Source organism: Symphalangus syndactylus, chromosome 24, assembly GCF_028878055.3.
Source record: "Symphalangus syndactylus isolate Jambi chromosome 24, NHGRI_mSymSyn1-v2.1_pri, whole genome shotgun sequence".
Classification (NCBI taxonomy): domain Eukaryota; kingdom Metazoa; phylum Chordata; class Mammalia; order Primates; family Hylobatidae; genus Symphalangus; species Symphalangus syndactylus.
In genome coordinates this window covers 57,564,755-57,584,100 of record NC_072446.2, presented here as the reverse complement: position 1 = coordinate 57,584,100, position 19,346 = coordinate 57,564,755, and the positions used below count along the sequence as shown (strand labels likewise).

At 44.4% G+C, this 19,346-nt stretch overlaps 2 protein-coding genes and 1 long non-coding RNA gene across 11 annotated transcripts in view; 1 reads left to right on the top strand and 2 right to left on the bottom strand.

Moving 5' to 3' along the window:
• Nucleotides 1-221: 221 nt before the first annotated feature.
• RBBP9 (RB binding protein 9, serine hydrolase) lies at nucleotides 222-10,103 on the bottom strand. Its single transcript, XM_055265264.2, has 5 exons — nucleotides 9,590-10,103; nucleotides 8,356-8,398; nucleotides 6,862-6,967; nucleotides 4,351-4,436; nucleotides 222-3,945 (listed from the first exon to the last, which is right to left on the bottom strand). The coding sequence occupies exons 1-5, from the start codon at nucleotides 9,878-9,880 to the stop codon at nucleotides 3,719-3,721; spliced, it is 753 nt and encodes a 250-aa protein (XP_055121239.1). The 5' UTR covers nucleotides 9,881-10,103; the 3' UTR covers nucleotides 222-3,718.
• Nucleotides 10,104-13,011: 2,908 nt separating this feature from the next.
• Nucleotides 13,012-16,499, bottom strand: LOC134735884 (uncharacterized). Its single transcript, XR_010119449.1, has 2 exons — nucleotides 16,388-16,499; nucleotides 13,012-15,234 (listed from the first exon to the last, which is right to left on the bottom strand). It is a non-coding gene; the product is annotated as an uncharacterized lncRNA (long non-coding RNA).
• Nucleotides 16,346-19,346, top strand: part of SEC23B (SEC23 homolog B, COPII coat complex component) — a 54,569-nt gene continuing 51,568 nt past the window's right edge. For 2 of the 9 annotated variants that reach the window (XM_063633909.1, XM_063633907.1), the window contains exon 1: nucleotides 16,448-16,867. The gene's annotated coding sequence lies outside the window, so the exon portion shown is untranslated. Of the gene's footprint in view, nucleotides 17,193-19,346 lie in introns of all 9 variants that reach the window. The other 7 variants (XM_055265261.2, XM_063633904.1, XM_055265262.2 and 4 more) reach the window with 7 other exon arrangements.

Sequence of the window (19,346 nt, the reverse complement as noted above, 5' to 3'; positions counted from 1 at the left end):
TCATTTATCCTACAGGGATAAACTGTAACCAAAACAGATTGTGGGGCTCTAGACTCCGGACAGCACCAAAAATTCAAGTTGCATATGAAGTCCTCATATTTACAGTTGATTTCCATTCAGTATTCGGTATTTTGCTCACCTGAGAATAGATACTCCCCAGAGTGTATAGAGGCCCCTGTATATTCAATGATGACCACAAAGAATCAAACAGAAATCAGAAATGACAGTCCATGGCTCTATGGTTTTTAATGAATAGTTTGTGTGGATTTTCCCATGAAACACCCCTGATCTTAGTTGGGCGATTTCTAGACCTATGATGTTGGTGGTGATCAGCTAAGCAAACTAGCCAAACAGAAGTAATTTCAAATTAAGTCACTTTTACTTTGAACTATTACTCATTATTGGATCGTAGGTGAGGGGAAAATACAAAATATATGTCCTAGACCAATAGAGCTTTCTATAATGACGGAAATAGCCTATATTGGCTGGTCAGTAAGGTAACCAATAGCCACCAGTGGCTGTTGAGCACTTGAAATATGGCTAATTTGACTGAACTGAATTTTCAATTTTACAGCTAGCTGTGATTACTGGTTACTATATTTGGCAGCAAAGTTCAACAATCCTATAGGTCTATCTTAATTACTTTTATAGGAATGAAGAGTATCAGAATTATTTCTCAATTATATATATATATTTAGTTTTCATTTCTACAGAGAAAGAGGTCAGCAAAGTTTTGTGAACTAAATTGTATAAGTTTGTTTTTTTAGGAAAGGACTTCACAGAGAACAAGGCAAAGAATAAGTAATACAACAGCAAATTTCCAAAAAATTCAAGTAGAATCAAACTTTGACTATAGATTTGGTCAAATTCATGCTAAACAGCCTCTTTAACAACATTATTATTCAACTGATTTATATAATTTGCTTTTTAGTAGTCAAATACATTGTTTGAAATCTTAATTATTTTTTATTATAAAATACATGTTTAGTGTAGCAAATCCAAATAATCAGGAGGATAAAGTAAAATAAGGGGCAGGGCATGGTGGCTCATGCCTGTAATCCCAACAGTTTGGGCGGCTGAGGTGGGTGGATCACTTGAGGCCAGGAGTTTGAGACCAGCCTGGCCAACATGGTGAAACCCTGTCTCTACTAAAAATACAAAAATTAGCCAGGCGTGGTGGCACATGCCATTAGTTCACACTACTTGGGAGGCTGAGATGAGAATCACTTGAACCCAGGAGCCGGAGGTACAGTGAGCTGAGATTTGTGCCACTGAATTCCAGCCTGGGAGAGAGAGCAAGACACTGTCTCAAAAATAATAGTAAGGACATCCACCACACTGTACCTACCAAAATGCCCATTCCCCAAAGATGATTGCTGTTAAGCGATTAGGGTACCTTTTCTGATTTTTTTTGTCTAAGCACATTTAAAAACCAAGACTCTTGGTTTTAAGCGATAGCTCTGAATCTCCTTTAGGCATGAAGTGTAGGAAATTATATTTCTGCAGCAAACTTAGGCTTTGCAACATCAAGTGTGGATTCACTGGAAATTATTTGAAGTAACACGTAGAGATCATAATAGCCAAAAAATGTTGGGAAATGAAAAAGGGTGTTTATTTTATTTTATTTTTTTAAGAGACAGGTTCTTTGCTCCATTACCCAGGATGGAGTACAGTGGTGTGATCATAGCTCACTGAAGGCTCAAACTCCTGGGCTCAAGCAATCCTGCCTCAGCTCCAAGTAGCTAGGACTACAGGTGTGCACCACCATGCCTAGCTAATTTTTTAATATTTTGTAGAGATGGGGTCTTGCTATGTTGCCCTGGCTGGCCTCAAACACCTGGCCTCAAGCAATACACCCACCTCAGCCTCCCACAGTGCTGGGATTACAGGCATGAGCCACCACACCCAGCCAAAAAAAGGTTTTCTGAGGAAGTATGATGAGAAGAAAATGGAATGTGCTTTAAAGAGATCTAAAGGGCCATGGAAGTTAAAAGGTGGAACTCTACAGAACAGAACATGAAGTACGGAAAGGTTCTTTTTAAAAACACATCTTTAGAACAAAATCCAAATTGTCCTCACGATTTCGTCCTTTGACATCAAGTTCATCTTGGTTATCTTAGTCTTTTCTCAGACTTCACAGATAATTATCTAAAAGCCCCTGGCTAAGTGAATGCTTATGATTGTGGTCACAAATGGATGGCTTGGATTTTATTTGTCTTGCGGTGTTTATAAATTTTTTTTTTTTTTTTTTTTTTTTTTTTTTTTTTTTTTTGAGACGGAGTCTCGCTCTGTCGCCCGGGGTGGAGTGCAGTGGCGCAATCTCGGCTCACTGCAAGCTCCGCCTGCCGGGTTCACGCCATTCTCCTGCCTCAGCCTCTCCGAGTAGCTGGGACTACAGGCGCCCGCCACCACGCCCGGCTAATTTTTTGTATTTTTTTAGTAGAGACGGGGTTTCACCGTGGTCTCGATCTCCTGACCTTGTGATCCACCCGCCTCGGCCTCCCAAAGTGCTGGGATTACAAGCGTGAGCCACCGCGCCCGGCCGTTTATAAATTTTTTGATGTATACTGTTATTGCCAACTTACATACTCCATATGTATTGCGTGTGTGTGTGTGTGTGTGTGTGTGTGTGTGTGTGTGTATGCATTCCCCAAATTTATTTATTTATTTTTTTTGAGACAGAGTCTCGTTCTGTAACCCAGGCTGGAGTGCAGTGGTGCAATCTCAGCTCACTGCAAGCTCCGCCAACCGGGTTCACGCCATTCTCCTGCCTCAGCCTCTCCGAGTAGCTGGGACTACAGGCGCACGCCACCACGCCCGGCTAATTTTTTGTATTTTTAGTAGAGACGGGGTTTCACCGTGGTCTCGATCTCCTGACCTCATGATCCACCCACCTCGGCCTCCCAAAGTGCTGGGATTACAAGCGTGAGCCACCGCGCCCGGCATCCCGAAATTTAAAAACTATAATTTGGAGATTTTTTTTCCACACAAAAAATCAGAAAATTGGCAACACTCTGCCCCATTTCCACATGGCAACAATTTAGACAGGCCATGAGCTCTCCACATGGCTCTGATCCCACCACTCTTGTCTCAAACAAATCTAGTCAGTTGTACGTATATTATGTATGTATATTGCTGTGCTTCTCCTTCCTGCCTGACTCTGGAAGACTCCTGTCTCAGTCTCTCTCAACATGTCTGAAGGACTTAGGGGCAAGTGTCAGAGGTGAAGGCCCTGGTCTGGGTTTAAATGTCCGGGGCCAGCTTGAAACAGCAGCTAGTATTCTGAGTTCTAAGCTAACACTCTGGACTTTCAGTCAGGTTTTCTTTCCCCAATGAAATCGAAAAGTTTGATTTCAAAGAGGAAAAGTGTGCAACACATGCAACATACATAAAACCTATTTAATTTTACTCAGGAGTGGGAATCAGGAAACCTGGGTTCTGTTTCTGACTTACTTTGGATAGAGAAGGGTAGTTAAGCTGTCCTTATGTTTCTTATCAAATGAAGAAAATACTGCAGTAGCTCATAGCAATTTGGGGAGTTTTAGAGCCTATGGAAAATGGAAATGCTACTTGTAACTTAGATTGAATGTTGAAACTTGTGTTTGTTTTTCAGGCACTTTTGGAACTTAACTGGATGTTCTATGTGTCTAGTAATCAGCTGATAGTAGATATTATTCTACCCCTATATTGGGATGCAAAATAGCAGAAATCATACAGTCTATGCTGGTACTTTGAGCAAAGACTTTACCACAGTAATCAGTTCATGAAACTCTGTGTTCTGAAAGTGGCCACGGTCAGTGAATTTGTGCAATTTGGTTTCCAACCTATCGGCCACTTCTTGTTGTTCTTTCCAGGGAAGGAACGGGTCGTCAGTGGAGCCAAACTGCACAATGTAAGGGCAGTTGGCCTTGATCTTCTCCCACTGCCAGGGGCGGGTGAAGTATCCTATGGGGGAAAAAAAAATGATCTTTCAGTGCCCATGGATAATCTCCCTTCTAGATATTCTAAAATACCTACTGGCGACCCACATAGAGACACAAAGGAGCAGAGCCTATGTGTGAGTTAGAAGCACTTCTTCTGTTTTCAAATCTGTAGGGCTTGATACCACAGTTACTCATGAAGAGGTGGTATATGGTTCAACTAAAACCAGGCCTCTAGGGTTCAATTCTAGACTTACAGCTTGGGAAGAAATCAAAGTGCAAACTTATATCCAAAGATAGGTGGTAAATCTTTCTCATATGCTATTAGAATGTTTTAGCCTATCTGAAAGACAGCACTGTTTTTACAACCTGAACAGACAGCCCCATGTCTAGAGAAGGGCTTTGCTCAGATTTCTACCTTTGGACTTACCACTTGCACGCTCATTTTCATCCCCCAAGTCTGATGTGTATGCAGACACTAATACAATAGCATATACTCGATGTGTTTCTGCATACCTGGAGAAAGAAAAATGATGTCAGCTAATATGTAATGTTACCTCTGATCACCAAAAAGTCAATAAACTACTTAAAAACTCATTTGAGGTAGCCTACAGAAAGCACGTGCTGTCTGCTGTTGAGGTTGATGTGAAAAATACCAAGGAAAGTGCAGAACTACAAGCCCAACCCTGACTACTGGATGAGCTTCTACTCATTTTTCTTTTTATTTTTGAGACAGAGTCTCACTCTGTCACCCAGGCTGGAGTGCAGTGGCACAATCTTGGCTCACTGCAACCTCCACCTCCTGGGTTCAAACGATTCTCCTGTTTTAGCCTCCTGAGTAGCTGGGATAACAGGCATGCACCACCACGCCCAGCTAATTTTGTATTTTTAGTAGAGACGGGGTTTCACCATGTTGGCCAAGCTGGTCTTGAACTCTTGACCTCAAATAATCCACCCACCCTGGCCTCCTAAAGTGCTGGGATTACAGGCGTGAGCCACCGTGCCCAGCCACTACTCAATTTTCAAGGTAGTTGAAACTTGTGCAAACCTTTCCCAATAAACAAAAAATGTGGCCGGGTGCGGTGGCTCACACTTGTAATCCCAGCACTTTGGGAGGCCGAGGCGGGCGGATCATGAGGTCAGGAGATTGAGACCACAGTGAAACCCTGTCTCTACTAAAAATAGAAAAAAAAATTAGCTGGGTGTGGTGGCGGGTGCCTGTAGTCCCAGCTACTCGGAGAGGCTGAGGCAGGAGAACAGCGTGAACCCGGGAGGCAGAGCTTGCAGTGAGCCGAGATTGCGCCACTGCACTCCAGCCTGGGCGACAGAGCGAGACTCTGTCTCAAAAAAAAAAAAAAAAATTTTGTTTTAAATGACATTAACATTGTTTAAGAGTTTAGGCCAGTTGTCTTGTACATTATCCTCTAAATAGGATTGTCTGTTTCCTCCTAACTAGACTGAGGTGAACATTTCTGGCAAGGATACTACATAGGTGATGCTGTGTCCTTCCCATGCCATCACATCAGGGGACACGTGATGCCAGTCTATTATTGGTAAGATTAAGTTTGATCATTTGCTTAAGGTGATATCCACCTGATCTCTCCATTGGAAAGGCACGATTTCCCTTTCATGATTAGAGTCATCTGTAGGGTAGTCCTCTATGATTTTGTCAATAGGAAATTCTACAACCTTAACCCAATCGTTTTGACATCCATTTTTCTCCTTGCCTCCCTTAACTTTAGAAGTCAATTCTTAGAAGGTTGCTAATAATCCTGCAGTGAGTTCAAGGATCTTTAAAAGCAGGCACATCTTTACTAATCAATAGCTTGAGAAAAATGCAGTTGGCCTTGAGTTGGAACAGAATTCAATAATACAAGGAGCTCTTCCTTTTCCAGACAACCCCTGACAGCATATAAACATCCTTATACTAGGAGTGTTCCATAATTTTGTGGCTCCATCCTGAAATACTCTTGTAACTTTCATCAGTGTGGCTGAAAGGTTAGGAAATTTGGCAAGATTCCCTGACATGCAATTCATGTAACATCCTAAGTGACTGCTTGGAACAAATAAAAACTATTATCCTTTGTGATTTTGTCTAGCAAATATGAAAGAAACTCAACCCTTATAGGCTAAACTTAGCTTATTCAGCCAGCTAATTCCCTACCTGCTAGGCCTTATAAGGCTAAAAGGGGAGATGCAATATTCTAATGAGAGCAGTAGGGATGTGCCCATGAATCCTAAGGACTGGGGATTCGCAGGTGGGTAACACTGCAGACACAATCTACCATATGCCAGGCTCTCTTCTAGGCAATGGGGTTTCAGTGCCAGAGTGAACAAAGCCCTGCCTTCATGGAGTCTACATTCTATTGACAGGAGACAGAAATAAACAGGATGTCAGATGGTAAAAAGTGCTGCAGATAAGAAGATATAAAAGAGATAGGAGCCAGTAGAGTGAGGAAGGCGTTTCACATGGAGTGATTAGAGAAGGCTTCACCAAAAGGGGACATTTGAGCAGACACTTCAAGGGGAATAGAAAGCCATGCAGATGTCTAGGGCCAGAGTATCCCAGGTAGAAACATGAGAGCAGGCTAAGATGTGTGTGTACTTGGCATGTTCCAGGAACTGCAATGAGGTCAGTAAACCTAGCTGGGAGGAGAGAAGGAGAGTCTGTAGAGACAGAATCAGAGCTGACTGATGGGAAGCCACTGGGGTTTGCAGCCACTTATGCTTTAAAAGGATCACTGCATCTCAGTAAGAGCAGATTTTTTGTTTTTTTTCAATCCACTAGCAAAACCAGGAAGGAATTAGGACAGATTATGTTACCACTTTAGAGGTCAGCACTGTTTCCTCTGCAACAGAAATTTAAGATATACACAAGGTATTTCTCAAGCAAGCATGGCTGGAGCCCACAAAGGGGAGAGCAGTTTAACAAAGATCACACCTCATGGCCGCGATGGCCCCAGAACTGTGGCCGATGATGATAGTCTTCTCATCACAGTGCAGCTCTGTCTCCATGAAGGGCAGCCAGATGCTCTCTCGTGCTGTAACTTAAGGTTCAGGGTAAAGAAAAGGTCTGTCATTTGACAGTGGCAGTCTGAATCCAATGCTGCCCCACCTTTCAAACAGACAACTATTCAGCAATTCACAACTTTTAAAACTGCAGGACCACAGCAGGAGACAAGACTGTGTTAACAGAGCCAAAGATTTATATATTACTACTTGAAAGACCCAAGTCCACAGTTCTGGTAAATAGTTTTTCTTTTCCCTTTTTTTTTTTTTTTTATTTACCATGTTCTTGTAAGAAAATACTAAGGAAATAATAAAATATAACTCTGAAATTTTAATGTAAACTTTCAAACTTAAAAAAAAAAAAGCTATTGGTCAGGTGCAGTGGCTCACACCTGTAATCCCAACACTTTGGGACGCTGAGGTGGATAGATCATTTGAGGTCAGGAGTTCGAGACCAGCCTGACCAAATGGTGAAACCCCGTCTCTGCTAAAAATACAAAAAACATTAGCCAGGCGTGGTAGCGCGTGCCCATAATCCCAGCTACTTGGGAGGCTGACGCAGGAGAATCACTTGAACCCAGGAGGCAGAGGTTGCAGTGAGCTAAGATCACACCACAGCACTCCAGCCTGGGCAATAGAGCCAGACTCCCTCTCAAAGAAAAAAGCAAAAAAACTCTTGCAACATTCTAAAATTCACACACATTTATTCATTCTTTCCAAAATGGGGATTCCTGAGACAAGTCATAGGCATACCCAGAACAAAAGTAACAATATGACTTTTTATTTTTTTTTGAGACGGAGTCTCGCTCTGTCGCCCAGGCTGGAGTGCAGTGGCGCGATCTCGGCTCACTGCAAGCTCTGCCTCCCGGGTTCACGCCATTCTCCTGCCTCAGCCTCTCCGAGTATCTGGGACTACAGGCGCCCGCCACCACGCCCGGCTAATTTTTTGTATTTTTTTTTTAGTAGAGACGGGGTTTCACCGTGGTCTCGATCTCCTGACCTCGTGATTCGCCTGCCTCGGCCTCCCAAAGTGCTGGGATTACAAGCGTGAGCCACCGCGCCCGACTCACAATATGACATTTTTAAACATTAGGATCTCAAATAGATGCTGTAAAGTTTTATACCTATGCCTCAAATATAATACCCACAAATTCTGCCTGAAAATATTTGTAGACATACAGAAGGGAAAAATCAAGTTGGTGCAAAGTTGAAAATTTTTACCATGCCCAGGTGCTTTCCTGATCCTTACTAGAATTTTCCATGGCTTTTGGTTCACACCCTCCTCCCCAAGCTGCTTGCCTTATTCTTTCTCAGGTATATAGGCATCTTTGGTTTCTCCACTACAATATTCTTGTTCTCTACCACAAAAATGGTAATATCAAAACCCAACAAGATGAGGCTGTTTAAAAACAAGTTTAAAACTTACTTGGGTCGGGCATGTTTTTAGCCAAACACTGGAAACCAGGTATCTATGATATGAGGGGGGAGAAAAAGCTATAATAAAGAGCTTAATTACAACTAATACTTTGCCAATAAGAAATGAGGCACCTGATATGATTGTTACCAATTCAGTATTAACTTGTGTTATGAAATGAAGTAGGTTAAGTGACCATCCTTTCGCATGAACTCCATCTGTAGTTCTGTATCTAGGCAGCTCTGCTGATCTCTATAGAGAGACCTATATCTGCATTTGTACACCCATATTTGCCTCTACAGGCCTGCATCTATAGAGAGGCATGAACAAATGTGTTCTAGACAGACTGACCTGGAGCCAAATAGACTGTGTGCCAGGGAGTAGGTAAAACGTGGCACAGGAACGTGATACAGAAATTTGGAGATAGCATCCTCTCAGAAGCTCCAGCCCCGACCTTTGGGGTTGTAGCTCTGACCAGGGTTTTCAGCCACAGCCCTGAAATCTGTTCTGGAGACCCGCTCTAGAGGACGGCAACCCAGGGAGCCGACTTACCGCCTGGTTACAGAAGAGGGTTAAAAAATAAAAACCAAACGGCACAGGGCAGCTTCCAGTAAGATGCCATTTTTATAAAGCTCACCAAGAAGTCAAATAGAACAGTCTATTGTTTAAAAGGTATATTCATAGGTTGAAAAGTACTTTAATTTTAAAAAGAGAAGCAGATGAAAAAATTTCAGGATGGCACGGGACTGAGATGGGTAGACATACGGGTCGTTTGGAAAATGATGTATAGGCAATGTCCCAGATTTTAGTTTGGTAATTCATTACATTATGCCTCATAATGTAGACGCATGTTACGTATATCCTTTGTATATATTAAGTATAGCACATTTAATTTTTTAAAAGCTGAAGCGGGGAGCAGTGAAGATGTAAAATTATCTGGGAAGTCCCAAATCTGAACCAGCAGCAGATATGGGGGGCGGGGCTCGGGGGCTCAGCCTCGGTAGTTCAAAGGGGTTCCTTTAACTCGAAAGGCTGAGCCCTCAGAGAAGTCTTCCAGGCGGTTTTACCAGTCAAAATTCGACCACTAGCTCAGACTTTAAGAGAAGGTAGCGGGGAAGAGGAAGGAAAACACACAGGGCTTTGCTGGAGGGGATTAGACGCATGTTCAAACTTCAGCCCTCAGTCCTCTCCCGCCGTCCCTCCCTCCAGGTTGACTTCACGGAGCAGCGAGGCGTTGGGCGCTTACCTTCTCCAGCTCCTTTTTCACCCAGCCATACCAGCCGTGCGTGGTCACATCCCCGCCTCCGTTCCCGGGAACAATCACTGCCTTGCTAGGAGAAGCCATGAGTGCAGCGAGACCAGAGTCCCCCAGCGCCGGTCCAGCGGAGCTGAGCCCAGCCTGCACCCGCAGGGAGACTGCGCCGCGGCATCCTGGGAGTTGTAGTTTCGGGGACGGGGGAGGCCGGGCTTTTTCCTCCTTGGCCTGCCTTCCGCTGGCTGCGTGGGGCAGCCAAGAACAAAGCGGGCGAGCTTCCATCAATTGTAAAGTAAAGCACCCTTTACTTGCCTCTTACTAGTGCTCTCATGTTTTCCCCTTATTTAAGACAGGCTATGACATGCTTGGGGTGTGTTATTTCTTTGCTAGATTTACTGGTATTTCTATAGGAAAGTTTGTTTTTGGTTTCAAACATGCAGAAAACCCATTTATAACTTGGAAACGCCTGAAATCCATATTATTTTTCCTTCTGATTTTAAAACAATTTTTGGTAGTATCAGCCCTGGTTGTTGTTTTTCATTGATTTGAATGAAATTTCTTTGCACAAAGCTACTAATCCAAGTAAAACAAACAAAAAAAATTTAATTAAATACCAAGAAAATACTTTGTCAGATTTTCATATTAAACCAGCTGATACTGAAATTGTTTAAAATAGTTTATAACCAATGCTTAGTCCCATATTCCTGGGAAGACAATTAAAGCTTCATGTACATTTGGTCACCCGGTGGACCATTTAAACATTTTGTAAGGGGATTTCATTCAATTGTTATTTGAATTCCAGTTTGTCTTTCTGATTGTATAAAAGCTTTCCCATGCAAAAGGGCTGATGTTATAACAGTAGCTTATTATGCTACGGTGTATTTTCACCCAGTAAAGAAGGCTTTTTATGGTTTGAATTTTCTGGAAACATTGGAGAAGACTGACCTTGCCATCCTCACTACAACAAAACTTCAGGACCTTGGGCTTTGGGTTCATGGTCTCGCAACTGAGAAGGGTCCCTCCACACTTTTGGAACTGTGCACCCGTTGGAACTTTTGACGTAAAGCTACCCTGGGAAATTTCTCCCAAGAAGAAAATGGCATCCTTGATGTGAACAGCTTTTCCCAAGTTCACAGATTAAGACTTCTATCATAAAACCCTTATCTTTCAATATTTTTTTTCTTGCTTATGCCTCTACAAACAATAGAAGTGAAAAAGGGGTCTGTTATGTGCACTTATGGGGTATACTTTTATTTGTGAAGGAATTTGCAGCCAGCCTTAGACATGGATAACCTTATACTTTGATAGATAAAAGATGAAGGCCCGAAGTAGGTAAGAAACTTTAATGGTACATGCGTTGCTTTATAATCAGTCAAAAACAAAACATTGGTTCACTCCTCTAACCCACATCACGGGTTAAAGAAAACATTGCCGGCCGGGCGCAGTGGCTCACGCTTGTAATCCCAGCACTTTGGGAGGCCGAGGCGGGCGGATCACGAGGTCAGGAGATCAAGACCACGGTGAAACCCCGTCTCTACTAAAAATACAAAAAAAATTAGCCGGGCGTGGTGGCGGGCGCTTGTAGTCCCAGCTACTTGGAGAGGCTGAGGCAGGAGAATGGCATGAACCCGGGAGGCAGAGCTTGCAGTGAGCCCAGATTGCGCCACTGCACTCCAGCCTGGGCGACAGAGCGAGACTCCGTCTCAAAAAAAAAAACCAAAAAAACAAACAAACAGAAAACATTGCCAGGAGGCCTTCACTCTTCTAGAAAGGCATCCCATTTGTTAGGTCCTTTTACCATGGTTTGAAGTAAAAGAAGCAATGATTAGAAATGTATCCCTTGTTGGCTGGGCGTGGTGGCTCATGTCTGTAATCCCAGCACTTTAGGAGTCCGAGGCAGGCAGATCACCTGAGGTCAGGAGTTCAAAATCAGCCTGGCCAACATGGCGAAACTCCGTCTCTACTAAAAATACAAAAATTAGCTAGGTGTGGTGGCAGGTGCCTGTAATGGCAGCTACTCAGGAAGCTGAGGCAGGAGAATTGCTTGAACCCAGGAGGCAGAGGTTGCAGTGAACCGAGACCGTGCCATTGCACTCCAACCTGGGTGACACAGCGAGACTCCGTCTCAAAAAAAAAAAAAAGGAAAAAAGAAAAAAATGAAATTCAGTGGTAGAGGATTAACGAAGAAATTGCTTAGTCAAGTGCGTAAACTCTTTATCTAGCTCATTCTTTGATCTATTTGATTTTAGGAGGTTTCGTTGATTGGGGCCTTGGGTTTAGGAGCATACCCCGAACTCTTGGTGTTATCCTCCCAATAGTTATAATAATAGTCTCCCTGGCGTGCTGTATTCTCTCAAAGGTTTTAAATGTTTGCACACGGTCATCTCTAGAACATCAGATGTTCTCTCTTCAACTGAATGACAAAAGCTGAAAGAAATGTGCAACCATGAGAACACCAAAATCTATAAATGATGTGCTGAGACCGAAACCCAAAATGATGGTAACTGAGAGTGGCGCTAAGGCCCTAAGTTTTGGTCACACTCTCACCTAAGTGAGAACCTGACCAAAAAGGGTGAATTTTTTCCACAAAATTTTATGAGGCCATTGTTTTGGACTAAGCTCATGCATTAGGCCCCAACAAACCAAACTAAACCAAAATGGAGTTGCTTGTGCTAAGACTTTAAGGAAACATAGATTCTAGAACAGACTAGGTTTTGTTTTTTTTTCTGCAAATCTCTATAACAAACATCTCTGACAGCGTAGGTATCCACCCCCTAAAGTTGCCATTAAATCTTTTAACCAAATTAATTTCCTCTCGTCTAGAGACCATCAAGCTTCAGATGATCACGCAACAAAGGTTCCAGCCAGTTCCAGGTGAAGACACCACCCCTAGCCATCAAGAAACTACCCTGCCTCCACTAGATAGAGCAGGGCGAGTTCCATGATCACCAATAGGTAGGGACTACACCCCAAGCCAGCATGAAGCAGTTACAGAAAAAAGACAATCAGTCCCTCTGCCTCCCATAAAGATTTATGGGGATCACATCTCTCAGCAGGGAGATGAGCCAGGAAAATAGGGTCTGGAGGCAGGGAACAGAAGGCCGATTCACACTTCAGTTATGACAGGAAATATCCTCTCCACAGGGCGTAGGCCAGCTAAATGACTTTGTAACTTTACTTCATCCTCTTCATTTACATAGGGTGTACCCCAAGTAGAGGGTATTTAAATGCTCAAAAATTCTATAATGGGGACTTTGAGCCCTTATGCTCAGGCCCGCTCCCATAATGTGGAGTGTACTTTCATTTTCAATGAAAACCTTCATTCCTTCCTTTCTTTGTGCGTTTTGTCTAATTGTTTGTTCAAGACACCAAGAAACTGGACACCCTCCACCATTAACAAAGGGACATGAAACTTTTGGGGGTGATATATATGTTTATTATCTCGATTGTGGTGATGGGTGTCAAAACTTAATAAATTGTACATTTTAAATATGTGCAGCTTAAGGTACATCAATTATACCTCAATATAGCTCTTTCAAATTTAAAAATAGTAATCCCAGCATTTTGGGAGGCTAAAGCGGGAGGATTGCTTGAGCCCAGGAGTTTGAGACTAGCCTGTGCAACATGGCAAGACTCCATGTCTTCAAAAATGTTTTAAATTAGCCAGGCTTGGTGGTGTACACCTGTAGTCCCAGTACTCAGCAGGCTAAGGTAGAATGATCGCTTGACCATGGGAGACTGCAGTGAGCTATGATCATGCCACTGCACTCTAGCATGGGTGACACAGTGAGACTCTGTCTCAAAAAAAAAAAAAAAAAAAAAGGAATAAAATTTCAACATAAAACAAGCAGAGACATTCCTATAACCAACTGGTTGTTTGCTTAGTAGTTTTCAGTTTAAGAAGCAATGATACTCCCTAAACAGGAACTGGGGGCTGAAAAAGGATCTAGCAATCTAGCTTTCCTTAAGATTTAGTTAGCTTATTCTTCTAGAAGGAGAAAAAAGGCAGTGACATTAACTCTTATCTTAGGTTGTTTATGCCGATAATAATTGAGAAGATTATAATTACATACATCCGTTTTGTTTTCTACTTTTTATCTCTTGAACAAACAATTTCTGAGCTTATTGTTATCACAGAAGAAATAGTTTTGGTTTCAAAGCTAAAAGCCAACATTTTTGTCAATTTTTTTTGTTTTTGAGACGGAGTCTCGCTCAGACGCCCAGGCTGGAGTGCAGTGGCGCGATCTCGGCTCACCGCAAGCTCTGCCTCCCGGGTTCACGCCATTCTCCTGCCTCAGCCTCCCCAGTAGCTGGGACTACAGGCGTCCACCACCACTCCCAGCTAATTTTCTTTGTAATTTTTTTTAGTAGAGACGGAGTTTCACCGTGTTAGCCAGGATGGTCTCGATCTCCTGACCTCGTGATCCGCCCGTCTCAGCCTCCTAAAGTGCTGGGATTACAGGCGTGAGCCACTGCACTCGGCCATTTTTGTGAATTTTTAAAAATCTGAAAATGCACCTTTATATTTGGTACCTCATTTGCTAATATTGAAGTTGTTCTCAAGAACTCGCTGAGACAGTTTGACTCTTTCTAAAGGGATCACCCACCCTCCACTGAGGCCCTCCTTCTAAAGGGATCACCCACCCTCCACTGAGGCCCTCCTTCTAAAGGGATCACCCACCCTCCACTGAGGCCCTCCTGCTGAATAATCTTCCTCTGCCTGGATTTTTCTTTTCAGGTCAGGATCTTTTCTGTGGGAAGTTTGTCTCTAAGTCTTCAAACTCACGGTCTAAACCTATTCTCCTCTCTTCTGTGGTTACTTTTCCTTTCTGCCACCGCTTTTGTTTACTTGTTGGTTTGATTTTTGGTTTTGCCACCTTGAGGAGAAAGGAGGTCAATGGAAGGCTTCTTCAAAGTCTTGAAGCACACATGGCAGCTCCTGGGAAAGGAAGGGAGGTGAAGAGGCTGTTCTTGGCAGAGAGGAAGGCATGCAAAAGGGCACCGAAACAACAAACAGCACATGTGGGCTGAGAAGGACGGTGGTTCATTACTGGAGGATTGAGGTCTGTAGATCATTGAGGCCCATGAGTAGCACAGGGGCCCCTACTGTATCCTGTGAATGATGGAAAAATTATGTAGGGTTTTAAGCAAGAGAATAGTAGGGTCAGATATGTGATTTAGAGAAATCTATCCAGCAACCAATGTGATTTTTGGACCAGGCAAAATTTGGGCAAAGCAATCATTCGAGAGACTGTTGCAGGAATCCAATCAGAGGATGAGTGCCTGAACTAAGCAAGTAGATGAAATTCAGAAATATTTAGAGTAACAAATTAACAAGACCAAGTGATTGTCACCTTCAAGGTGGAGGGGTTAGAAATAAGGAGGAGCCAAGGATAACTTCCGACTTTATAGACTCAGTAACTGGGAGAAGAATGGCATCTTCAAGTGAAACAAGGTACAAGAGGCAGAAGGTTCACTGGGAGCCAGGGGGATGATGGATTCAGTTTAGGACATATTAAGATCGAGATGTGCAAGAATACCCAGTGATATCTGCAGGACATTTCTCCAGACGGCCTTGGACTGGCCCAGTTCTCCCCACTTTCTTGCTTGTAGTTCTGAAGAATAATTCCGATGTGCTGGGAATATAATATTCTGAGATAAGGAGGAAATAGCCAGAACAGCCCAGGCTGTGTTCTAGCCCCGCTAAAAACAAGATGTCCTTCAATGCTTTTACGGCTTTTCCCAGCTGGAGTACAAGTGGGCATGCACAGACGAGAGTCGATCTGCACCGTGTGGCTTTCCTGAGTCTTGAGAGACCAGTTCATCATGAATCCTAGGCTTCTGCTGTCCCTTGCTGCTTCTCTGTGAGTAATAAATCCACTTCATGTAACTTGTGTATGTGAGTGTTCTGGCTCACCAGACTCGGGCAGGTAGTAGAAGTACAGCCCAAGATGCAGTGAACTAAATTGGTAACCAGTGCACAGTAAACACGCTTTGAAGAACCCAGCAGGTTGCTGAATATTTGAATCTGATGTTAGGTTGAAAAGTCTGACCCAGAAATACAGAATTTAGGCTGAGCGTGGTGGCTCACACCTGTAATCCCAGCACTTTGGGAGGCCGAGGTGGGCAGATCACCTGAGGTCAGGAGTTCGACACCAGCCTGGCCAACATGGCGAAACCCCTACTAAAAACGCAAAAATTAGCCAGGTGTGGTAGTATGCACCTTTAATCCCAGACACTCACGAGACTGAGGCAGGAGAATCCCTTGAACCCAGGGGCAGAGGTTGCAGTGAGCCAAGATCGCGCCACTGCACTCCAGCCTGGGCGACAGAGCGAGACTCCATCTCAAAATAATAATAATAAAATAAAATAATAATCGAGAAAAACTTGGGTACTATGCTTAGTATCTGAGTGACCAGATCATTCGAATTCGAAACCTCATAGCCAGGTAACAAATATGCAGTGTACCCCCTAAATCTAAAAGTTGGAATTATTTTTTAAAAGAAAGTTGTGTTCCATGTATTTATAAGCTTACTCTCCTAAAATGCTTGAATATTACAGTTCTCAATTATTTATCTCCATGTAGAAGGATGCTAGGGACTGTGCACTAGTGCCAGCCTCCGCTGAGAGCGCCAAGACATTCAGCAAGGGAGGGGAGGAGAGCTTGTAACGTGAAGCACCACCACAACTCTGTACTTCAAACTGGCCACAGAAACCGATTCCCAAACCAGCAAGTGCGTAAACGCCGCCGCGCTCACCACTCGCCCCGCCCCTTCCGCATGCTAATACCTTCTTCCGGCAGCCTTAGTTTCTTCCAACCAGTGCAGCTCCCTGTTCCACTAGCATACGTCATCGTTTTCGCTTTCCGGTAGCTAAGGCGATCAGCGGGACTTCCCACTGAGACGAGCGGATGTCATATTGTATCAGGGCGAACCTCTGAGGAGCGCTGGCTGCGCTTAGGCAACGGTGCGGCAGGCACCGGGGTTTTCTGAAACAGAAACGTTTAGGGGCGGGGAAACGTGTTCCGAGGAACTCTCGTTTTGAAGTGCGAGACACACCTGTCTTGCCCTGTTCCAAGATGGTGGCAGAGCTTCTCTGAGTCTCTCGCTTCCTCCAGTCCGTCGGAGAAGCGCTCTTTGATTGGCCAGTGGACAGCGCCGTGGCATGACGCGCTGGGGCGCTGGCCAATCGGTTGAGAGCTGAGCTGGACTTGGCGGTGGGAGCCGGAGTCTGCCTGTTGCAGCTGTGGATGAGGAAGGCTCTAGCCAGGTGAGCGGCTCCGGCCAGGTGAGCGGGGCGCGTAAGTGACGGAGGGCCGAGGGCACAGTTATGAGTTTCTGCCGGGGGCGAGGTGGGCGGCTTCTGGGATAAGGCCTTTTCTTGACAGTTTGGGGTAGCGGGGGAATCGATGATCCGGGAGTCCGCTGAGGGTGTCGTCCCGCACCAGGCCGGGACCGATTTCTGGCTCCAGGTTCCCCAGAATTGTGGGGTGCGCCCAGCTGGAAGGACCCAACCCCCGCTTTATAGTTGAGAAACTCAAGACTCAGACAAGTGAAACGACTTTTGCTTCATGACAGCTGGAACTGGAACCCAGGTCCTTGGACTCCCTTCAAGGATTAAACCTCACTTATTCTTATATACACATGGTCACTGTGTCCTGAGAAGTTACGAGTTGGCGAGATAAGGGTGGTTCAGATTTTTTGGCGTATTCTCCTGTTATCTTTCCAGGCCTTTCATTCATTCACTAATTCATACTTTCAGTTATTTACCTCTTCAGATACCTTCCCCGTTGATACTTTGGTAAAAGCTATGGACCCATCTCCCTAGAAAAAAGGCACATTCCCTCATGCGCATAACTTCAGATAATTAGTGGACCTTCTATAGTGCCCTTGGATTATGTGTCCGCTGCTAAGAATCCAGACCCTAGAAGGGTGAGGGAAACAGGCAGTGGGAAAAGGAGGGAGCAGGTCTTAGGCTGTACATACTTGGAAACCATTAGATGGAGCCAGTAGCTTTTTTTTTTTTTTTTTTGAGATGGAGTCTCGCTCTGTCGCCCAGGCTGGAGTGCAGTAGCGCGATCTCGGCTCACTGCAACCAATGCCTCCCAAGGTCAAGCAGTCCTCCCTGCCGCAGCCTCCCAAGGTCAAGCAGTCCTCCCTGCCGCAGCCTCCCGAGTAGCTAGGATCATGGGCGCCTGCCACCACGCCCAGCTAATTTTTGTATTTTTAGTAGAGACGGGGTTTTGCCATGTTGGCCAGGCTGGTCTTGAATTCCTGACCTCAGGTCATCCACCGGCCTCGGTCGCCCAAAGTGCTGGCATTACAGACGTGAGCCACTGCGCCCGGCCGCCAGTACCTTTTAATAAAGAACGTTTTGAGAGAGAGACGGTTATTTAATGAAATCTGCTGACATACTTGCTGAGAGTTGTGATATTAGAACTTGCTTTCATTCCGACTTTAGTTATCCCTTTGCTTCCCATGAAGCTCCAGAGTGCTTCCTGTGCACACAGTGCTTCAGGTTCTTGCCGTTGCCAGAAATAACAAATGGATTTCTTAGAGTTTCAGTTGGAGCAAACATTGGAATTCTTGTGTTCTGGGCTTTATGTAGTAGAGTAATTCATTTGCTTTTCTAGCCATGCAATATTATTGCCTTAAAATTATTTACAGTATGTTACTTCCCAAAATAACAGAGACAGTTGTTATCTGTATTCAGGAAGTGGGCGCGAGAGGCCACTTTAATTTGATAGACTCTTTAATTTGCCTTTTGACTACTTTTCTTGAGGGGCTTGTTCCCTTGAACCCCAATAGCTGAGTTGTGTGTTACCCTAGATTTTAGGATATGAACAGGATGTATAAACACTCAATGAGGCCGGGCGCGGTGGCTCACGCTTGTAATCCCAGCACTTTGGGAGGCCAAGGCGGGCGGATCACGAGGTCAGGAGATCGAGACCACGGTGAAACCCCGTCTCTACTAAAAAATACAAAAAAATTAGCCAGGCGTAGTGGCGGGCGCCTGTAGTCCCAGCTACTCGGAGAGGCTGAGGCAGGAGAATGGCGTGAACCCGGGAGGCGGAGCTTGCAGTGAGCCCAGATTGCGCCACTGTACTCCAGCCTGGGCGACAGAGCGGGACTCCGTCTCAAATAAATAAATAAATAAATAAAATAAAATAAACACTCAATGAAGTTGGGATCATCTGGGTTTGAGAGTTTAGCCTGTAGGACAGTTTTATTGACCACAGTCTTCATTTTTTTTTGAAACAGAGTCTGGCTCTGTCGCCCAGGCTGTGCAATGGCACCGTCTCGCGTCACTGCAATCTCCACCTCCCGAGTTCAGACGATTCTCCTGCCTCAACCTCCTGAGTAGCTGGGACTATGGGCACGTGCCACCATACCTGGCTCATTTTTGTATTTTTAGTAGAGATGGAGTTTCACTGTGTTGGCCAGGCTGGTCTTGAACTCCTGACCTCGTGATCCGCCCGTCTCAGCCTCCCAAAGTGCTGTGATTATAGGTGTGAGCCACCGCGCCTGGCCTTGACCACAGCCTATCAAGGCATGAACATAAGCAACCGTGGCAAAGAAAGAGGTTCTGGTGAGACTCAGCAAAATAGTAATTTTGGTAATACCAAGTAGAAATAATTTAGCTCAAAACTGGTTCCCATTATGAACCAAACTTGAAGAAGATCAGTATCCAGCTCTTTTCTCCAAAGTTAACAAAGTGCGCAAGGGAATGAGCACCCCCCTGCTACTGA